We start from the raw sequence: 22,109 nt of genomic DNA, 5'->3' as shown, positions 1-22,109 counted from the left end.
GCTGCAGTGTCACTAGAAAATTTTTCCTTACAATTTTAAAAAATTTCTCATAAGACAAGCATAGACTGTAGGACACATGCAAACCTGGATATCACATTCAATGTTTCACTCAGTGACACCATTTGCACACCAAAGTCACTGCAATCTGGAAAGATATCATCATGTTGGAGAGTAGCACTTAAACATTGGCTACTGTGTATAGCACAAAGTTCAACATCTGATGACAATTATTTAAGGCCGAACAGCATCTATTGTGAAATGCATCTCATAATTTAAATAAGGAATACAAGATTATCTTCTCATCAGGTTGCATAACAAATTGATAGTTCCTATACATCTTAAAGAAGTAAATGAAATGGCACAGCACCACTAATATCGAATAATCAATATTAGATATCAACTATTTGCTTCTGCTGCTGGTAATGATCGGCACTGAACTTTGGATCTGAAACTACATATTACTCTGAGCACCTGCGTTTGGCCTTCACAAGTTCAATGGATCAGGTACCCTATCTTCCTCTGCAGGAATTTGTTTGAGCTATAAACTTGCTTCGTTAAAATTACCTGGTTGAATCTCATATTACCTGTCACCATGCAGTGAAACATCAGTGAATTACTCAAATCATTTTGATGAGAACATGGACTCCAAATCCTTATACAACCCTCTTGACTTTGCCTTTTGGTCTGCCTTTGACTTGAAACCAGATGATGATGCAACAGAAGAACTTCCGCTTCTCTTTGCATTCTGAAACCCACTTCTTTGATTAGTGCTGCTTGAAGGGTCATCAGGGGCTCCTGCATCCTCTCTACCGAAGCTAGCCTCCGCAAGTTCTCTTAGTTGTCTCAGCCATGATCTCTCGTTCGTACCAGAAGCTCCTTGGACTTGACCGACAGGGGACACTGTAGTTCCACTGTCTCCTTCTCCATGGCTGGAGGATGACTGCTCAACCATTTCTGTCAACACCTTTGTTGTAGGTAGCACAATTAATAGAATTCCACCAAGAGCTCTCTTTAACCCTGAAGAGAATGAGTCCCTAGTTCGGCTCAGTCGAATAACTTGTTGGTATAATGCATACCATTCGTTGGCCAGCTGTGCGGTAAACATGATAATAAACATTGCCAGCATGAATAATCCAAGTCTCCTCTCATTACCACCAAAGAAATCCTTCTCCAGTACAGCCAGACAAGCCCCAAGCAGACCAACTTCACCAGCTACTGAGATAATTTCCACAAACTGAACCTTCCTTTTGATAAAGGGCTTCTCCAAGACAAGGAAAAAGAGTTGAAAGCAGGTGGTGGACAAAATAATCAGGGTTGGGGTCCTAGAAGGTCTTCTTGATGAGTACGCACCAGCCAAAACTCCAAGAGAGACACATTTAACTGATTCTAAAAGCGTATAGTAAATTCTGAGCATGCCAAAGAGCTTCTGGATAAATGGAGCTTCTGCATCTTCAGTTTCATCTCCAGAAGCAATTATTCGGTCTTCATATTTTCCTTGGTTTCCCCCGCCAGCAATTTGTGTGAGCATGCACCTTGGTGGCCCTCGGAGATCCTCAAATAAGGGGCCTAGTATTGTTTGATTAATTGAGCTCTGTTGACCTTGCCATGCCCATTGGCCTCTTTTTCCAGGACCTAGAGCTACATGGACGAACTCTTGGTACCAACGGAGCTTCTCTCCTTCTTGATGAACTTCTTTGTACCGCAGAAGCTTACCCATTGAGATGCCAAGTGAGAGGATCAATAGCAATGATATAAGGAAAGATGTGGAGACACCCAGGAGTACAGTTCCAACAACTATACCTGTAGATGTTCTCCCTTGTTTCAACAAGAGAGGAAGTCAGTCACACAGAAAAGTTATTTTAGCATCAAAAATGCCTTCAGTTTTGCAAAATGATAAGCTATTCAAAGGTTATACTGACTTTGTTAAATATCATTAATAAATTTAATCAATCTCTTAGACATTATACTGAGTTCTCCCACTGTAAATAACCACATTACAGTGTCAATCTAGATATGCATGAAGAATAAGAAAAAATATGTTTAATATTTAGCTGCAGTTACCTTTAATTATTGCAGCAGACGCTTGGCATATACATGGCAATGCAAGAAATATCAAAAATATCTCAAACCTTGGGAACACAAGAGCTCCAAACTCTTTCTGCTTTTCTAAGTTCTTCCTCAATTTCAAAATGCAAAGAATCACCACATGGAGAAAGATCAATCCACCACCAAATACTGCTAACCAGAACATGTTTCTACCAAAATACTGCCACCCGCTGCAATAAAATCAGCTAAAGGTTTCAAGAAGTATTGACTTTGGTGTGGTTACATATTTAGTCAAATATACAGGTAAAATAATCTATGACATATTCTTGTAACTTTAAGATTTTGCAAAAATAAAATCACAGGATATTGAGAATTTAGATAATGTGCTTCAAACTTAGCAGGTCATTGTCTTTATTTAAGCGGGAAAAGAAAAGGAAATATAAGATCTACCTTGTCTTTGTTTAACCTACCTATCTGAATTTCGTGAAATCATAATGAATTCAGCTTCAGGTTTCATGTTCTGATTCTGCAGATATACAAGTCAAAACTTTTATAGTGAGAACACAAATGGTTGCTGAGGATATTGAAGTAGACCTGTGTAGACAGGAAATCCTGACCTCAAGAAATGACATGTATTCTCCTGGGGTAAGTGGCTTTCCATATTCAGAAGAATTCATTTCCAGTATTTGGTTTCTCACTGATGAGGATTTAAAATATAACTTGTTCCTATCCCATACTTCAAAATGTGTAGTGGATGTAGATGTAGAACCTTCAAAAAATGTCTTGGAGCCCATTTCCCATGGAAGATGAATGTACGGAATACTCCATTCTATACCCCTAGAAAATTCATAATACTCAATGGGCATGTTAACTACCAACCATCTACAGAGTGCAAAGACCTGGATGTGGCACAAAATTCTCTGTAGAAAATGAAATACAAGTAATCAGTATGCTTTATGATAATAAAATCTGTAAATGTGAATTCAGTGCTCCCTTCGGGAAAAGAGGACTGCAGATATCTCTCCTTTCTACTTTATTAGTCAGTATACAATAAAAAAAAAATACATTTTTCAAGAAAATGTTAGAACAATCTATCAGTCAGATAGGAGCTGCAATTTTCCAATTTATCAGATCATACCAGCATTAAGGTTGCAATTATTTTCCATAGAATCCTGATACCCTATATAATAATGTACTTTATGATTAACCATCATATATTGGAAGAATGTTAAGCACATTTTTATAACTAAAAAATGGTGGATCTGAAAGATCAATTAAGTTTATTGTCATGATAGGTATACTCGATATCGGCCAGGATTTTTCCAGTTTTGTCTAACACAATCTGTATCAGGCAACTCAAAATAGGTAACCTTGGGTTCACAGGCCTTTGGTCTCAACAACCAACTCTTTATAGGCATCTGGACTCCACTTATGGATTAGCACACAAAGCTGATTGCACTGGAGTTATGAGCAATTATACCTTTTTCGTTTTTCGTTTTTTTGTACTTCTCAGATGTATTTTCATCTTTATGTTTAGTTGGTATATTAAGGAGTTTCAGAGGTATGTTCTGAATAAGATTCTTATTTTCTATTCCTATTCCAAGTATAGGTTGTTTCAAAAGAATTCTTAAGCCACTAGTCTATTTAGCTGAGATCTTAAGAAGGTACAAGATTTACTACCTTGGAAGGACTTCTTATTATAGTAGTCTCAAATGATATGTAAAGTCCAAATCCTTAAATGTTTATAATATCAAGCAGTCAAGTCAAGCAAAATCATATTTGTGTTAAACTATTAAGTTATATAATTATCTCAACCTATGGAACATTAGGCCACCATGTTTAATCACATTGTACTCAATGATTAGTTGATAGAATTTCCTAAATTAACGCATCATCCCAAAGAGCATGTTTGTCTCAGATCCATGACTATAAAGTCAGATTTTAGCTTATTGTTTCTCTTTTTTTTTCTTTTGTACAAGCTTAATTGGAGGTTGTTATGAACAAGATAATAAAATGAGAGTTTGAATCTAGCCATCCTATTGACCTAGAATCTTTGACATGCATGCATTACAATTTGGCATCTAATGAAAAAAAATCAGGCTGGCCCATTAACATGCCATGTTCACCATGTGCGGTAGCCCATGATATCTACACAAGCCTATAGCTGACTAATAAGCAATAAAAAGATATATAGCTTTAGATAACAATCTGACCATGAGCACTGCCATTCATGTACTATTATAGAAATTATCAGCAAGCAGAACATCATGATTCATAGCCTGGTCTAAAACTTCCAAATGAGTCAAATGCTAAAATTTGTGTGTATAAGAGTGACAAGAAAATTTTACAAGGATCAGGTATAAATGTTAATTATGAATACATCACAGGTTAAAATGTATCAACTTCTATTATTAATATAAGCCTGACCCTCTTAACTGTTTGTTTGGCCATTGTTGATTTTTTTTTTATATTTTTAAAATTTAGAGAAAAAGGAACTCATATGAACATAATATGTCTTCATATAATACCGAGATAGTGTTGTAGCTTCATTTGTAACATCAAAATGAAAAAGCAACTTGATATACTGGTAACTTATAAGTTCCAATAGCTTCAGTACTATACCAAAAGATTCCTTGATGGTTCGGAAACAAGATATGCTTTCTGTCTAGAAACTGCTCCGGAAGATAGGAGGCTTGAAGTTGAAACAGTGAGCAATGCTGCAACCATTGATGTTATTGCAAATGCACTGGTAGCAACTAAAGAAACAAATGATGATATTGTTGGTGTGGTATCTGTTACATGCAGCGAAAAGATCTTAATTGAAGTTTGCTCAGTATAACAAACTATAAATAGAAAATAAGACATTTTATTAACCCTTCATGTAATCATATTTAAAGGTCCAAATTGAAATATTACATTACAAAGGCATGTAGGAGTGCCGAGGAGGTTGCTTAGCATCAAGTCCTTTACCAATCAAATGTGCATGCATACATTTTCAGAAAAAATGGGTAAATTATAATTTATCTCATGAACACAATCAAATGCTTACTGAGGTATCAAGCATCAGTTATGGTGAAATATTGTTGCTTATGTAACCATTATTATTAAATATTATATTTAATAATAATGTAACCGTTCTCATTAAGATTCATAATTCATTATAATCAATTTCTTCATTTATTATATTTTAAATATTTCGGTTTTTCATTCTAAATGTAACTATTATTATTAAATATTTAATATCATTAAGTTATTTATTATGGTCCAAACGTTATAAATTTGAATTAATTCTTAAACGTTATGAGTTGATGATAATAAATGTTCTTGATGGGAGAACATCTGTATATATGAGGATTTTGGTCCCTAGGCTCAATCATCTCTTTGAAGCAAAAAGGTTTTCCTACACCATCTAAAGCGAAAGTTCTGAGTCGAGAAATGCCAAAGTTAAAGAAAAAACCTCTGTAGAAATTCTTGACAACAATGGTTGGAGATATGCTATTTCGTTTCCGCATCAATTTTTATTGTGTTTATACTATAATGATTTAGAAACATAAGTTGGTATCAAAGAATTTTCTTACATTTGGTATCAGAGCCGATTGACCTCTGCCTTGATATGAAAGAGTTTTCATTTTTATGCTATGAAAATGATTTGATTTTGGTTTCTTCTTGGAAACTTCTTGATATATTTTGTTGAAAATCATGAGGAAATATCATTTTCAACATTTTTAGTCGGTAAAATGCTCATATTACGTATGCATATTTAGTTATATAAAATTATACTTATGAGTCAATTTTTTATGTTTAAAATATGTAGTGATCCATATAATCTTAATTAGTTAAGAATTAACCACAGCATTCTTAATTAATTAAAATTATATATAAAGTTAAAATAAGGATCACATAAGTAATTAGATATCATATAGTGACCGATTATATTTCATATAATAATTGTTATCCCACAAAATCTTTTATTATATTTAATATAATTAATCAGGATAAAATATCAGATTATTTTCATAATTTACCCACATGGATTATGAATTAGAATATAATTTGATAGTTTTACCATAAAGACCATTTGAATCTATTTGAATTAAGAATTTAGCCTATAAGCAATTTTTATGTCATGAGATTCATATTTTTTGGCATGTTACACATTGGTAAAACATATAATTTAGACTATTAAGCTTCAAATTTTGACATAAGCATGTTTGATTTTATGCAGTTTCTCAGACTGTTAATTTCTCTGATATTTGATGTGATATTCTCGAACTTAGTGGTGATAACTATAAGATATGGAAGGAGATGATTCTCCTCTATTTAGGGTGGATGGATATTGATTATGCTATTAGGAAAGACGAACCACCTATAGTCACTAATACCAGCACTCTAACTGAGATCACGTTATATGAGCGACAGGAGCGATCCAATCGGCTCAGCGTAATGTTTTTCAAAACTAAGATAACTGCTGGCATACGTGGTTCTGTTGACCAACATGAAAATGTCCGAGACTTGCTAAAAGCTATCGATGAGCAATTCGTCACTTCAGATAAGGCACTAGCAAGTACCCTAATAATAAAATTTTCATCCCTTAGACTCACTAACATAAAGGGTGTGCGTGAGCACATAATGCAAATGCGAGATATTACGACTCAACTTAAGAAACTCGAGGTTAATATGTCAGAATCCTTCCTGGTGCACTATATTCTGAGCACCCTTACACCTCAATATGGCTCTTTTAAAATTTTATATAATACACATAAGGACAAATTGTCAATCAATGAATTAATAACCATGTGTGTTCAAGAAGATGAGAGGCTAGTGATGGAACTGGGCGAGAGTGCATTGGTGGTAACCACTCGCGAGAAGAATAAAACTGACAAAAACCAAACCAATCAGAATGCTCATCATCAAGAAAAATGCAAAATACCATCCCAAGCTGATATCAAGAATGAAACAAAGTGTTTCTTTTGTAAAAGAAAGGGATATATGAAGAAGGAATGTACAAAATTCGAACAATGGCTTGAAAAGAAAGGTAAACTAACCTCGGTTGTGTGTTATGAATCTAATATAGTCAATGTTAATATTAACACCTGGTGGATTGACTCTGGATCAACAATTCATATTGCAAACTCTTTGCAGAGTATGCAAAACCTAAGAAAGCCAATGGGAAGTGAGCAAAGCATCTTATCAGGAAATAAGATGGGCTCACATGTTGAGGCAATTGGAACATGCATTTTAACCTTAAGTAGTGGTTTTGTTTTAAAATTGGAAAGGACCTTTTATGTACCAAGTTTCTCACAAAACTTAATTTTTATTTCCAGACTCATACCATTTGGGTATTCCTTTAATTTTAAATACATATCATTTCGTTTATTATATAATTCTGATTGTGTTGGGAATGGTATTTTGTCTGATGATCTTTATCGTATTTTATTACAAAATGATAATACTCAAAGTTCAATGCATGTTCACGCTGGCATTAAAAGCTGTAATATTAATGAGGACTCCTCTATATTATGGCATCGGAGATTAGGACATATCTCCATAGAGAGAATTAAAAGATTAGTTAAAGATGGGGTACTTAGTACTCTTGATTTTACTAATTTTAAGACTTGTGTGGACTGTATTAAGGGAAAGCAGACCAATAAGTCTAAAAAAGGGTGCTAATAGGAGTTCAGACATATTAGAGATCATTCATACTGATATATGTTGTCCAGATATGGACATACATGGTCAGAAATACTTTATCTCCTTTATAGATAATTACTCATGATATATGTATATATATTTGCTTCATAACAAAAATGAAGCATTGGATGCCTTCAAAATCTTTAAGGCTGAAGTTGAGAACCAATATAGTAAACAAATTAAAATTGTGAGATCAGATAGGGATGGAAAATATTATGGTAAATATACTGAAAATGGACAAGCACCTGGTCTATTGCTAAGTTTCTTCAGGAACATGGGATTGTTGCCCAATACACTATGCCTGGTTCTCCAGACCAGAATGGTGTTGCAGAAAGAAGAAACCGAACATTATTAGACATGGTGTGAAGTATGCTTAGCAACTCCAATCTTCCTAAGTTCTTGTGGACTGAAGCACTGACGGCTGTGTATATATTAAACCGAGTTCCAACCAAGGCTGTCCAAAAGACACCATTTGAATTATGGAAAGGTTGGAAACCGAGTTTGCGACATATGCGCTTTTGGGGATGTCCGTCTGAAATCAGGATATATAATCCACAAGAGAAGAAACTGGACCCGAGGACTATTAGTGGTTATTTCATTGCATATGCCGAAAAGTCCAAAGGTTACAAGTTCTATTATCCATCTCACACAACCAGGATTATGGAATCAAGAAATGCTAAATTTCTTGAGGATGATGTGATTAATGAAGCGATCATTTCAGGAACATAGTTTCCGCACATGATCATATAGAATCTCAACCTTCCACATTAAATGATAGATTGGTTATAGTTCATAGCACTCCTCAAGTACAAACTAGTGCTGAATAACCAATCATTTAAATTCCACAAGTTGTTGATACTATTCTAATAGATCAAGCAGTTCAGGAATTACAACAAGCTCTTGAACAACTAGATGAACCACAAGTTCCTCAAGGAAACATTGGTACATCAATAAGAAGATTTACTAGAAATAAAAATCATCAATCCTAGTGATTATGTTGTATACCTACAAGAATCTGACTATAATATTAGAGCCAAAAATGATCCTGAAATATTTTCACAAGCCATGAGTTGCAAAGAGTCAAATTTGTGGCTTGATGCAACGAAAGAAGAGATGAATTCCATGATGAGCAATGGAGTCTGGGATTTTGTAGAGTTGCCTAATGAAGTAAAGGCTATTGGTTGCAAATGAGTCTTTAAAACCAAGGTTTGCCGTACCGACTGTACCGCCCGGTACGGGCGGTACGTACCGGTCCGACAGGCCAGCGGTACGCGGACCGCGCCGTACCGTACCGACACTGTAGCAGTGTACAGTGCTCGGTGCGTGTGAGTGTACCGCTCGGTACACCTGGGTGTACCGAGCGGTATACCGTACCGTACCGGTACCGAGCCCGGGTCGAAACGCCGGTACGGTACGGTACGGCGAACCTTGTTTAAAACTAAGAAAATTTCGTTAGGCAACATTGAGAGATATAAGGCAAGACTTGTTGTAAAGGGATTTACTCAAAAGGAGGGAATCAATTATCTGGAGATGTTTTCTCATGTATCTAAGAAAGATTCTCTTCGTATCATTTTGGAATTAGTTGCTCATTTTGACCTTGAGTTGCAACAAATGGATGTGAAAATGATATTTCTTAATGGAGATCTAGAGGAAGAGGTTTATATAAAACAACCTGAAGGTTTCTCCTCTAGTGTTGGTGAGCATTTGGTTTGTAAGCTTAAGAAGTCTATATACGGTTTAAAACAAACCTCTCGCCAATGGTATTTTAAATTCTATAAAGTGATTTCTTCATTCGGATTTGTTGAAAATCTCATGGATCAATGTATATACCAGAAGGTCAGTGGGAGTAAAATATGTTTTCTTGTTTTATACGTAGATGATATTTTGCTTAAAACCAATGATAAGGATTTACTGCATGAGGTGAAACAATTCATTTCTAAAAAATTTGACATGAAGGATATGGGTGAAGCATCTTATGTCAGTGGCATTAAGATCCATAGAGATAGACCTCGAGGCATTTTAGGTCTATCACAAGAAACCTATATCGATAAACTTTTAGAAAGATTTCGGATGAAAGATTGTTCACTAAATATTGCTCCCATTGTGAAAGGTGATAGGTTCAATTTGAACCAATTCCCAAAGAACAACTTTGAAAGGGAATCAATGAAAAACATCCCATATGCTTCTGCCGTAGGAAGCCTTATGTATGCTCAGGTCTGTACTAAACCTGATATTGCATTTATTGTGGGGATGCTAGGCCAATATCAGAGTAATTCAGGTATGACCACTGGAGAGCTGCAAAGAAAGTGATGAGGTATCTATAAGGAACCAAAGATTACATGCTTATGTATAGACATACAGATAATCTGGATGTGATTGGTTACTCAGATTCAGACTTCGCCGGTTGTGTTGATTCTTGTAAATCAACATCATGATATATTTTTATGATGGCTGATGAAGCTATTTCTTGGAGAAGCGCTAAGCAGACCTTGACTACTACTTCTACCATGGAATTGAGTTTGTCTCATGTTTTGAGGCTACTTCACATGGTGTATGGCTTAAGAGTTTCATTTCTAGGTTTAGAATCATGTTTTCTAATTTTAAGCCATTAAGAATTTTCTGTGATAATTCAGCTGCTGTCTTTATGGGTAAAAATAATAAAAGTGGAAGTCGAAGTAAACACATCGACATTAAGTATTTAGCCATAAGAGAACGTATAAAAGAAAAGAAAGTGATCATTGAGCATATTAGCATTGAATTAATGATTGTTAATCCTTTGACTAAAGGCATGCCACCTCTGAAATTCAAGGATCATGTAGAGAAAATGGGACTTGGTTCCACTTTGTAATTGCATTGAAACTCTTATATATTATGAAATTTTCTCATTCACGTGCACATTATTTTAAGAAAATATATTGTTACTGGACCAAGAATAAACATAAGGTTTATTCATTAAGTAATATTACCACATTAAGATTAAGAAACCAAATACATCGTGATACATGGATGATAATACTCGCTCTTAGAAGACTTATCGCTATGATTCATGTATTTATTTCTTAAGAAAGTTGTTCGAGAAAGATTAATTCAAATTATTAAGCTAAACGTATGGACCAAGTATGAGAATGTAACCGTTATTATTAAATATTATATTTAATAATAATGTAATCGTTCTTATTAAGATTCATAATTCATTATAATCAATTTCTTCATTTATTGTGTTTTAAATATTTTGATTTTTCATTCTAAATATAACCAACATTATTAAATATTTAATATCATTAAGTTATTCATTATGGTCCAAACGTTATAAATTTAAATTAATTCTTGAACGTTATGAGTTGGTGATAATAAATGTTCTTGATGGGAGAACATCTATATATATGAGAATTTTGGTCCCTGAGCTCGATCATCTCTTTGAAGCAAAAAGGTTTTCCTACACCATCTAAAGCGAAAGTTTTGAGCCGAGAAGTGCCAAAGTTCAAGAAGAAACCTCTGCAAAAATTCTTGACAACAATGGTTGGAGGTACGCTATTTCGTTTCCACATTAGTTTTTATTATGTTTCTACTATAATGATTTAGAAAATCAAGTTGGTATCAAAGAATTTTCTTACAGCTTACTCTATTAGTAAAATTTATAATGCAACACATAAAACATAGATTGAGAAAATTATTATACAACAATAGCAACATACCCTAACATCCCAACTATTTGGGCTAATTCCATGTATCCTTTAGCTTCCCACCATTGAGCTCTTTGCTATCACTAGTTATATCAAGAATATTTAAATCTCTTTTTACTGTTTCTGATAAAGCTTTCTTAGATCTCCCATATCTCTTTGTGCACCATTAATCCTAATCAACTCACAGTCTAACCATGACATTTACAAGCCTCATTTGGACATTTTCTTACCATTTTAAGCAATATTCTCTTATTATATACTATTTGAGGACTGCAACTAAACATACACAGATGAAGAAATAAATATTGACTTAGCTCAAGAATTTTGAAATGGTTAAGTGATCTTGACTGAGAATGAGCTAAACAAAGAAGACAATTAAGTGCTTTAGAAGAAATAAAAGAACACACATGTACAAGAATTTCACTACTACAAAAGAAGTACAAAGAAGTATGCTGTCATGTAAGTGACGAAGTAGGAAATTCATTTAAAATATTTAAAAGAACATTACAACCTAATAAATAGAAAATCATGTGTGAGAAATAAATAAGTGAATATTTCATTCAAAAATGAAAAAAGCAATTGAATTTATATTATATAGACAAATGAAAAAAATTATGAAATCATATATATATAGTTATATACCCACTTAAGCTTAAGTAATAATTTACAAGGTAAAGGTGTATGTGGAATAGAAGTATGTCTCACAGAACATTCATTTGAAAATCAACACTGAAGATCATTGATTTGAAAATCCATGAAGAACAGAAAAGAGAGCCCCATCTATCAAAAACCAGACTACTCGATCTAAATCAGACTAGGACAACCATGACCAAAAAATTCCTACCATCAACTCAACAAGAATATCAATAAATTTTCAATAGTGACCAGAAACCTTTTTCCGACTACTCAAAGAACATAGAAGTTGCATTGTCTGAAAACCTCCTATATCAACACAAATTATTTTAAAATCCTCATCACCCATTGACATCAGTTCTGTATCAGTGATATTTCCTTTCATAAGAGGAAATCATGCATTTTGTTAGGGCCTCTTTTTATTTCACTTCATCTACCAGGTCTGCATAAAGCATATTGATTCTGACATTTTAACGAAAAGGCTGAACTTGTAAGTGATCTATAATATATTGAAGTTAGAACAGGAACAATCATCAAATGATATGAGAATTTTTTTTGATATGGAAGACAGAAAGCCTTACAGTGCTTCAGTTGTAGAATATTTGACTGAAGGTTCTTGTTTCCAGCAATATCTACTGTCTTATTTTCAGGAACTTCCACAGATATAAGACTATCATTGCCATTGATCTCAATGATGTATATGCTCATTGTTATTTCGTGAAAGCTAATCCCAAAGTCAAAAGGAAGTCATCAGTAGTTTGTTTTACTAAACCAACTTGTGTTAGAGCACAGAATGATAAACCTCCAAATACAAGAATTCATTAGCATTCAAATACATACCTCAGTATATATCCTCCAGAAATTCTTATAGCTGAAGAATTAAAGTCAAAAACAGGCTTCACAAACTTTATCAGCACTGGTATTTTATGTTGTCCGGTCCTCATGTTAGAAGTTGTACTTAATCTTACAGAAGGCCTTTGAGCATCTATATTTCAGTACCAAATAACATGCACTAGATAAGGATGATGATGATCAAGTCATAGATGTGTTAAAAGTTGTCACTAACCTTGCAGAAGGCCTTTGAGCATCTATATTTACATTATCAAATTACATGCATTGGATAACGATACAACTCATAGATGCATAGAAAGTCCGAAACATTCAAATTTATTTGACTTCAAAAATTATTGAAAATTTAACAATAGACAACTTGTCAAAAGTGGTCTTTATTTTGTCCTATTCCAAGGAAGGCACTTACTTAAGGTTGATCTGGATGATAAAATTAGAAGTTTACTTGTTGTTTTTTTTTATTAGTTGACAATTGTACATGGTGTAGTAGGGTTAAGCGGATTCCTTCTCTAATGTTCTAGGGACTTAGGGTGCGTTTGGGAATATATTTGAAATGTGAATTGAGGGCCTAATACACATTTTAAATGTGAATTGGTACTTGATAATTTTTTTTTCAAATCACATATGATCTAAATGTTATATTGAAAATGCTTAAATATTGATGCTACATCAGGGTAGCATTATTATTTCAATATTTACGGGATGCTAATGTAATTTTTCAAATTCTGAAATTACCCTATGATTTTATCTAAAATTACAAGATTGTCAAAATGATTTAATGAGAAATCAATATGATTTATATTTCTATAAGGTAAAATTTTATTTCTTTACTTTTAAAGATTATTTTATATTTATTTATTATGAATATATTATTCATTTATTATATATTTGGGCCATATAAATTTTTTATAAGATTATATACATTCATTTATTTATTTTATTTATTTTATTTATTTTATTTATTTTATTTATTTTATTTATTTTATTTATTTTATTTATTTAAATAAAAAAACATGTGTTCACTTTTGAATATATATATTAAATATATTACAACGATAAATTTGTCACAAAAAATTCAATTGACCTTTGAAATACAATTTTACTAAATAACACTTACATCAATGCACATTTAAAATACTGTTATTATATATTATTTACCAAATACTTAAAAGCATTCCACAATTACACATTTGCTCAAACCCTTTTCTTAAAGTGCACATTAAAAATGCAAATGTGTTTCTAAACATAGCCTTAAGGTTTTGTAAGTGGCAGTGTTCTATTCTGTATGATGAGGTTCTATTACTTGTGGAAATGGTCCAATTAAGAAAAGATATTGCAATGTAATCTAGGAGCAGATGATAGTTGGCAGAAATTGAAGATGGACTTCTTCATGCAACTGGAATGTTGGAATATAGTTTCATACTCCTGTAAGAGAAGAAAATACCATAGAGGAATGTGATTGGATCTGATGGAGAAATTGGTGTCCCTTGTCTGCTGATTATATTGTTAGTATCACAACTTATGGTAACAACAGTCATGCTTGAAATGCTGCGTACCTAAACAAGAAAGGTAGTCATGGAATTAATTTTAAAAAAGAAGGGTGCATTATATCAATAACAGTAGAATAATTAACATGAATATTCAAACCAGCTTACTAAATAGCCAAAGCGACGGTTTCCAAGGCTATTCCTTTTTGTAGGAATAAGTGAACCAGAAGTTGAATGAAGAAGGCCTAGAATTTCTTCAGATGAATTAAGAACTGGCTCTGAAAAAGATAAATATATTTTTAAGCCCTTATAAGTGTTAGTAGCCTCTGCAGTTCTAAGCTTGCCATTAAGTTGAAGTGACTTCTTCGGGATGTGAGTTGTCAAGTTCATGAAGACACTCCTTCTATCTGCAAGTCACAAATGGCAAGAGAGGATAGGTAAAAGGGCAGTAACAAAGACAACATATATGCATTTGAATTTATCCTTTACAAAAATACATTATAAAATATTGATGAAAAATAATCAAGTAAAGCACAGCATGAACATAATTCTTGATATGGCTCAATACTATGAGAATATTGAAATTTTCATATAAAATTTTTTTTCATTCACACCTCATAGCATACGTGAAATCAAAGTGGGCATAAAATTTACAAGTGGCATAATTTATTAGGCTTATTATACAGAACTTAGTGTAATCTCAGATTTATTTAAAAATATTCAGAAAAAAATTGCTTACTGCAATTAGTTGGAACCATGATTTAGAAATTTGATAAAGCAGATAGCATACCAAAATGTAATATGAAACTTGAATTTGATGTTCGTTCGAAACTGTTCCCAGCACTGTCCATACAGAAGCCCTTATCCATGACCAGTACCAATCGACCAAACTGAACATCAGCTGATATACCCACCATAAGGGTAAATACTCGGTCAGGAAGAAGAACCTTGAGAGTAGATGGTAAAACATGGCCAGCTCCATAAACAAGAAGCTATAGGAAGAAGCAATTAGATACTGAAACTTAAGGGGAAAGAAAAAGAATAAAGAGAAAATGAGAGATTAAGGTAGGATGGCAAGACTAAATCCTAATACTTGGCAACATTATGGTAAACAAGTTTATAATTAAAGCTACTGAGGATAAGTATCCAAGACTCAGAAATTTGGAACAGATTATACTGATAAACTAGATGCTGGACAGGTAATAGTAAGATTATGTATAAAGAGAGTGACAGGAGAATAAAGAAGTAAGAAATTACACATCCATGTGAAAAATGAAGAACAACATTTGTTGTATAGTGAACCTAAGAGGGATAATTAGTCTTTGAGTAGAACTTTCAAGTTTTCTGCATACTCACATTGCATTTACTAGAGGAGCACTTAAATCCTCCTCCATTGGTGCAGGGTTCACTGAAAGAAACATTTACTGATACATTCAAAGCATTTGTGAAAGATGATGCAGCAGAAATGCATGCAGTGGGGGAAATTGTATCTGCAGAGAAAGGACAACAAAGTTAGAATGTATAGTGCATGAGCTGTCAAAAACATGGTTTAGGTTGGATAAATAATCACCAAGGGTATTAGTAAACAAGTTGGAGACATACGTCTTATCACAGATGTAATTCTATTTATAATTATAAAGTAGATAATCCTCTAAAGCAGTGCCATGTTCAGGCACGGAAGTTAATGAATCAATCTAGCTTTATATGCAGATCTTTTCAGAGAATTTTTCAAATAAATTTGTAAAATTGATCATAGAGTTATAAACTAGGTATCCAAAGAGAAAGTTCTTGGTAAACTGCTTATCATGAGAGAAATTACTTGCTATGCTTATATAACTTGTTAAAACCATCCATTTAAGGAATTCAAGACAAAACCTTAAAGTCCAAACATTATGAAATTAGGAACTAGCATACACCCATCTTATTACTTGGTTGCCAGATAGCTAACAAATAACTAATAATACAACATGCTCTTAGTTTTGAACAAGATGATGACAAAAAGCACACAGATGAAAAGTTGGGAATAAATATCCATATACTGAAGGTGGATCCAGTATTGTTTGAGTCAAATTCAACAGATTATGGCCTGTTGCACCAAGATAACAGCAATTGAAGGGATTTTATTGCTAAAAATAGCAGCAGTTCTGCTATCATATCAGGAAAAAAAAAGACGCAAGAAAATAAATAGATAAGAGAAAATAAGGAAAGAGATACCTGTGCCATCCAGCAGAAAACAAAACTATCTTTTATTACTCAGAACAGCAAACAAAAGCCACTTTTCCTCAATATAAAAACTTCAATAAGCAAACTTCATATAAGTAGATCCTAATCAATCTGGGGCTTAAAAATAAATGAAAATTATACTATACAGTAGACATATTCCTCTGTAGGGACCCATAAATCTCATTTAAAGTCATCAAGAATTTCCTAAATTGTCTGACCTAATTTAGGAAACTCTCCCAATACAATCTGTACCTAAAATCAAGGTTTTAAATACAGGTCTATACAATGTGTACCACAGTAACCAAGTCAACCATAGAACGATATTGGACCACATTTTTTAATTATGTTTTCAGTTAAAATTGGTAAAGATTTGTAACTGGTGTTTTACCTATCCAATAGATTGCCAAAATTTGCATCAGATCAAGATTTAAATCCTTAAAATATGACTAATATTCATTAAATCACTCAACCGAGCTTTGAGAATCCGTAAAGTAACTATTAAAAATAATGAAAAAAGATTATTTTAAAGATACTAAAATAATAGAAAATGATTTCCCAATTCAACAAAACCAGGATTTATTTAAATATTAATAAAATCTAGACCTGAGAGTCTTAACATAAATCAATAGCAATTATTCTGATCAAAAGATATTTAACAAATTTGACTAGATTATACACAATTGACTTGATTTTCACTTTAGATAATATAATATCTCTTAAGGCAAGAAATTAAGTTTTGGTTGTACCAATCAGTAAACAGGTCAGCATTTCTGGTGACACTGAATGTTACAGATCATTATACTGCTTGGTATATTGATAAAATACACATCCAACTAGATACTGAAACTAGTGTTTGACCAAGATCTTAATCTCTTTCTTTTACCTTTTGTAACTTCCGAAATACAACATCTATTCAATATTATTTACTAATTTTCAACATAAAACTGAAAGAAGAGATGATATAAGGAACATGGTAACTTCAAGTCAAAATGAAACTAAATTTATCAAAGAGAAACAGGAATGACAGGGGAGTTTCTTAACCAACAATCCATTTATAGCTAGCACAGCGAACTCTTTGAGAACCACTGATGCAGACCTCAAACAGATGATCTCCTTCAAGCAAGCCTGAGTACGTAACTTCTTTTGGTTCACAAGCAGAGGAACTGTAGTTATCTAGCTGCATTATGTTAAAACTTAAAACAACCATGGTCAGACAGAGTGTTGGTCAAATATGTAAATTCTTTGTTAGACTAATTGTCATAACTAGTGATTAAATAATGGAGTTCATTGTTTCTTTAGTACTCTAGCTATTAATTCAAAGCAGTCATGACATGACCATAAGATATGGAAAAACATCATATGAAGTGAGCTGATACACATGCCTGATAGTAACACTTTTAAAATGTTCATAAAACATATAATAAAGCTAGAAACAAACATTGTAATTTCTATGTGTACCAGTTATTAGGATTCTAAGCACTAAAAATATTAAAATTTGCTAAACAAAACAAATTGTGATCCGAAACACACCAACAAGAGTGATACAATTTGCAAATCATCTTCCTCTACCTACAACTCTTTAAATTAATCAGTTGATCACAAAATATTCCATGTCTATTTCAAATACTTTCAATTTCCTCAAACAATATTACTTGTGTATACTCTGTACTCCTTGATGGAAAATACAGTGGCATGAATGCTAAAAATTTTGAAATTAAGACTTAGAATTGTCTTTCTCTAAGTAGTTATGAATCATTATATCTTCTATATTTGTTTAAAAGTACATTCAACTCTCTGGGTGAGATAAGAACTCAAATTTTGGTGGGCATAAGGAATATCTATTGAAATTTTCTCTTCTGGATGAGAAAAGAATTCAAATTTTCTCTCTTGAAAGACTAAAATGCCCTCAAAATAAAATAAAAGGATAATTACAATCAAGGGCATTTCAATCATTATGGATTAAAAACGATCTAATTATTGAACTGATAGGCCAAGGTTCCATTTCTTCTTTTCTCTGGGTTCCATAACTATGCCTTAAAGACTTATGGAATTTGCCATGTGGAATATCATTTTATTCATAAATCATAAAAGATATATAGTGATTAAAATTTATGGCTTTTCTTATATATAAAGTCATCAAGAAGACTCCTAAATCTACTAGGATATATGTAAGTTAATTTCCCACCTATACTAAAATATATTGAGGATATCTAGTTTAAGAAGGGGGGAAGTCTTGGCATTATAGGAAGATTGCGAATTTAGTACATGGGTGACCAGGGTTCAAATAATGGAAACAATCTCCCTCGTCACATGATTAATCCTTCCCACACCCTGGATTGGCAGGAGTCTTATGTATCAGGTTCGTCCTTTCTTTAAGTTCAATTCAAAATTTACTAAAATATTTTTTTGCTCAGACTGTAAAAGGTTACCAGCACCTTCTGAAAATTTTAGATATTATTTTGTAACAAACCTTTCAACCATCTTTATAAATTAATTAGTAAACAGAATCACATCAGAGATGTTCATTGTCCAACCCTTGACTAGACTCTCTGAGTAAAAGTTGAAGATTCCACCATCCTGAAACAGAGCAAATTTTCAAATTTACATGTCTAGAACACAGAGCAGAAATCACAACTTTAAAAATCTAGATATCTACTTCTCTAGTCTCTTGGCCTCAGATATCTGTCTCATGTCTGAATATAAGCAGATAAGAGCCATTTATTTTATGAACAGGTCTCATCCTACATTGTTGATGCAATCCCAACAGTAGGCCTTAAGATCTATACCAATCATTTTTAAGATAAAATGTCCAAAATACAGTGAAAAGTAAAGCACCTGAATACCTGGAGGACTTGTTTGACTTAAAACATGTGTGCATTCAGCGAATAAGATATTCTTGAGGAAATGAGTAGTCTTATAAGGAGGATCAAAAGAGATGAGAGGCTCAAGACACCAAAAGGTTAACCATCTATTTTAGCTAACTTTAACTAAGGACACAAAAGTGTGTTGTGCGTTTTTATCCAAATTATTCCAGACATAATGTTGAAACAGTCTCACTAAACAAAATTCCCTCTCTCTTTAACTTGTTTCTGTAGTTGTATCCTTTTTATCACTCTGCTTCTTTTACATGTTTACCGGTCAAATTTTCCAAAACTAACAAAATACAAGTTGAACACCTTGCTAACATTGTATTGGTGTTGGTTTTCTGACAGTGAAAGTTATTACAACCAGAGAAATTCTTTCAAGATAGACGAAATACTACTTTCCATGATCTGTAGCACAACCTAGTGGCCACTAAATGCTAATGCAACTTTTAGCTGATAACTCGCAAGCAAATTTTCAATCCCAAAGTAGGCACAGAAGAAATCTACCAATAGTCAATTTTAAGAGAAACGAAATTTCTGTTCACCATTATTTAGCTCATATGTTGTCTGCGATCCTCGTAGTTCTTGGATCCTGAAAAATTTATAATTCTCATAAAATTACTTCATTATAATAGTTAATTGCTTCATATAATCTTTCACTCTTGAAGCTTTTACGTATCCTGATAAATTGTGAGACTCTCAAAGAGAAGAAAAAGGAGTCTTATACTCTAGTCCGATATATGTACCTTGTCAGTGTCAAAAGTGCAACCGCCTTGTGCATACAAAATTACCATATCAGTTAATACAACATTCAGCTTCCAGATCAATGTGCATGGGCGTGAAGAAGGGATTGAACCCACGAACCTTGCAGGTGATGCTGCAGCTGCGGCATGCGCCACCGTTCCTCCTCTCCGTGACCTCAAACCGAAATGTGGCCCTCGACGATGCCGAGGATGCCGGAGGAGACTCCAAGAACCTAACCGCAGCATCAGAACCAACACCAGCATGGGCTTCCCGGGGCATCAGAAGCAAAGCCGAAACGATCCAGGAGAATCCACGGACACACAGGACTCTCCTGCTCCAACCCATCTCAGAGGCACCCAGGAAGGCGAGCAATGTAGAGTATGTGAGCTGCCAGGCCTCGTAAATGACCCCGAAGACGCTGTTCTTTCGAGGCTCGAGTGCCAAGGAAACCAGTTCTGACGAGTGAGAGAGTGCTTGGTTAAACGTTGGAAGGGACAGAGCTGCCCCGGTGGTGGGTTTGTCTGTGTGTGGCAGTGGGGTGACTCCCTCACCGCGATGAATGCTTAGTTTTTGTCTGCTTGAGGCACTCGTTCACCCACTCACTCTGCAGGAGAGAAGAGGAGGAATGGGCGTGAAAGTAGTGGCAAGATCGGGTAGTTAGTTGTCTGTGGATAATCTACTGCTGGATTCTGCCTGTTCTTTTTTTACCTTTTATTTAGTTTTCGGATATTAAGAAATTATTGGTAGGAAGAGAATAAAAAACGAAAACAGAAAATAAATAATTAAGAATGTATTTATTATACAAGTCAACTTAAAATTAATATGGTTTGATAGATTAATTATAAGTTGTTAAGGTTTCCACCAAAGCACATATTTTTATGTAAATCCTCTCGTGTATAAGTTCTAAAAAATTTACATCCTTTTCTCACCCATCTTAAAAACGGTATCAGAAATATTATTCATAGTTCTCTCTTTATCAAAATCTAAAAATACATTGGATATTTTATAGAAGAATCAAATCTAAATTATCAATATTTTCATAAGAACTCGTTGTATTAAAATTCCTTATCTCATTAGATATTGGCTCTACAAATCCTAAAATACTTGTCGATCTCATCCATTTCTTTCTTAATGAATATTTTGTCAATTTTTGTACATATTTTTAATTCACACTTCTTCTTATTGTATCTCTGGCCATCAAATCTTTTGGTCTATGATATCGAAGAAAAATTAAAAAATAAAAAACAAAATCACCTAGGGATCAATAATCAAATATATACCAGAAAGTTAATGTAAGATTAATGTGGTTCGATAAATCTCTTCTTTCATCCATGAAAAAATTAAATTCTTCACTATATGAGATTAATTACAAGATCTTTATTTATCCTCACTCAATATAAATTTCTTTGCAAAGAATTTATATCATTTTCTCATCCTTTTTAGAAACTCTAGATAAAAAATCTTCAAGTATCAAAAGTATTTTTTATATCTTGTTTTCTCCCTATCAATACGTAGATACTCATAGGAGAACCAAACCCTAATTATCAAGATTTTTCTTCTTCACAAGAACTCCTTCCTATATTAAAATTCATTATCTCGTTAGAACACCGACTCCATAAATCTTAAATATTTATCAATCTAATATCTCATTTAATATTCTATTACAAACATTTGACAAAATAAAATTTGAGGTCAATGATATTAGAAAAGCTTGATGAGGATTAAGAGTGACAAGAAGAAGACATAGAATAAGAATAAGATTGGTGGATGCTTAACGTAAAAAGGTAAATAATAAGAAAAGGAGGGGAAAGATAAAAATTTTGTTAGAAGCAATGATTAAATATTGAATCATAGTAACTTTGTGTCTACGAGGAGAAAAGAGGTTAAAA

General features: G+C 33.2%; 1 protein-coding gene across 2 annotated transcripts; it reads right to left on the bottom strand.

Moving 5' to 3' along the window:
* Window positions 1-228: 228 nt before the first annotated feature.
* On the bottom strand, window positions 229-20,777 carry LOC135643033 (uncharacterized). Of its 2 annotated transcripts, none has more exons than XM_065159550.1 (13): window positions 20,341-20,777; window positions 17,654-17,789; window positions 15,746-15,879; window positions 15,180-15,381; window positions 14,558-14,796; window positions 14,347-14,458; window positions 12,894-13,038; window positions 12,635-12,777; window positions 4,669-4,838; window positions 2,664-2,966; window positions 2,517-2,572; window positions 2,062-2,276; window positions 229-1,815 (listed from the first exon to the last, which is right to left on the bottom strand). In XM_065159550.1, exons 1-13 carry the CDS (start codon window positions 20,563-20,565, stop codon window positions 623-625), a joined length of 3,273 nt encoding a protein of 1,090 aa, XP_065015622.1. In that variant the 5' UTR covers window positions 20,566-20,777; the 3' UTR covers window positions 229-622. The 2 variants fall into 2 exon arrangements, with proteins under 2 accessions (XP_065015622.1, XP_065015623.1); XM_065159551.1 differs by having other exon boundaries at window positions 230-1,815; window positions 17,709-17,789; window positions 20,341-20,399.
* Window positions 20,778-22,109: the final 1,332 nt, after the last annotated feature.

This window comes from Musa acuminata, chromosome BXJ3-7 (assembly GCF_036884655.1).
Source record: "Musa acuminata AAA Group cultivar baxijiao chromosome BXJ3-7, Cavendish_Baxijiao_AAA, whole genome shotgun sequence".
NCBI classification, from domain to species: Eukaryota; Viridiplantae; Streptophyta; class Magnoliopsida; order Zingiberales; family Musaceae; genus Musa; species Musa acuminata.
Note: the sequence above shows the minus strand (reverse complement) of the source record. Positions and strands in the feature narration are given on the sequence as shown.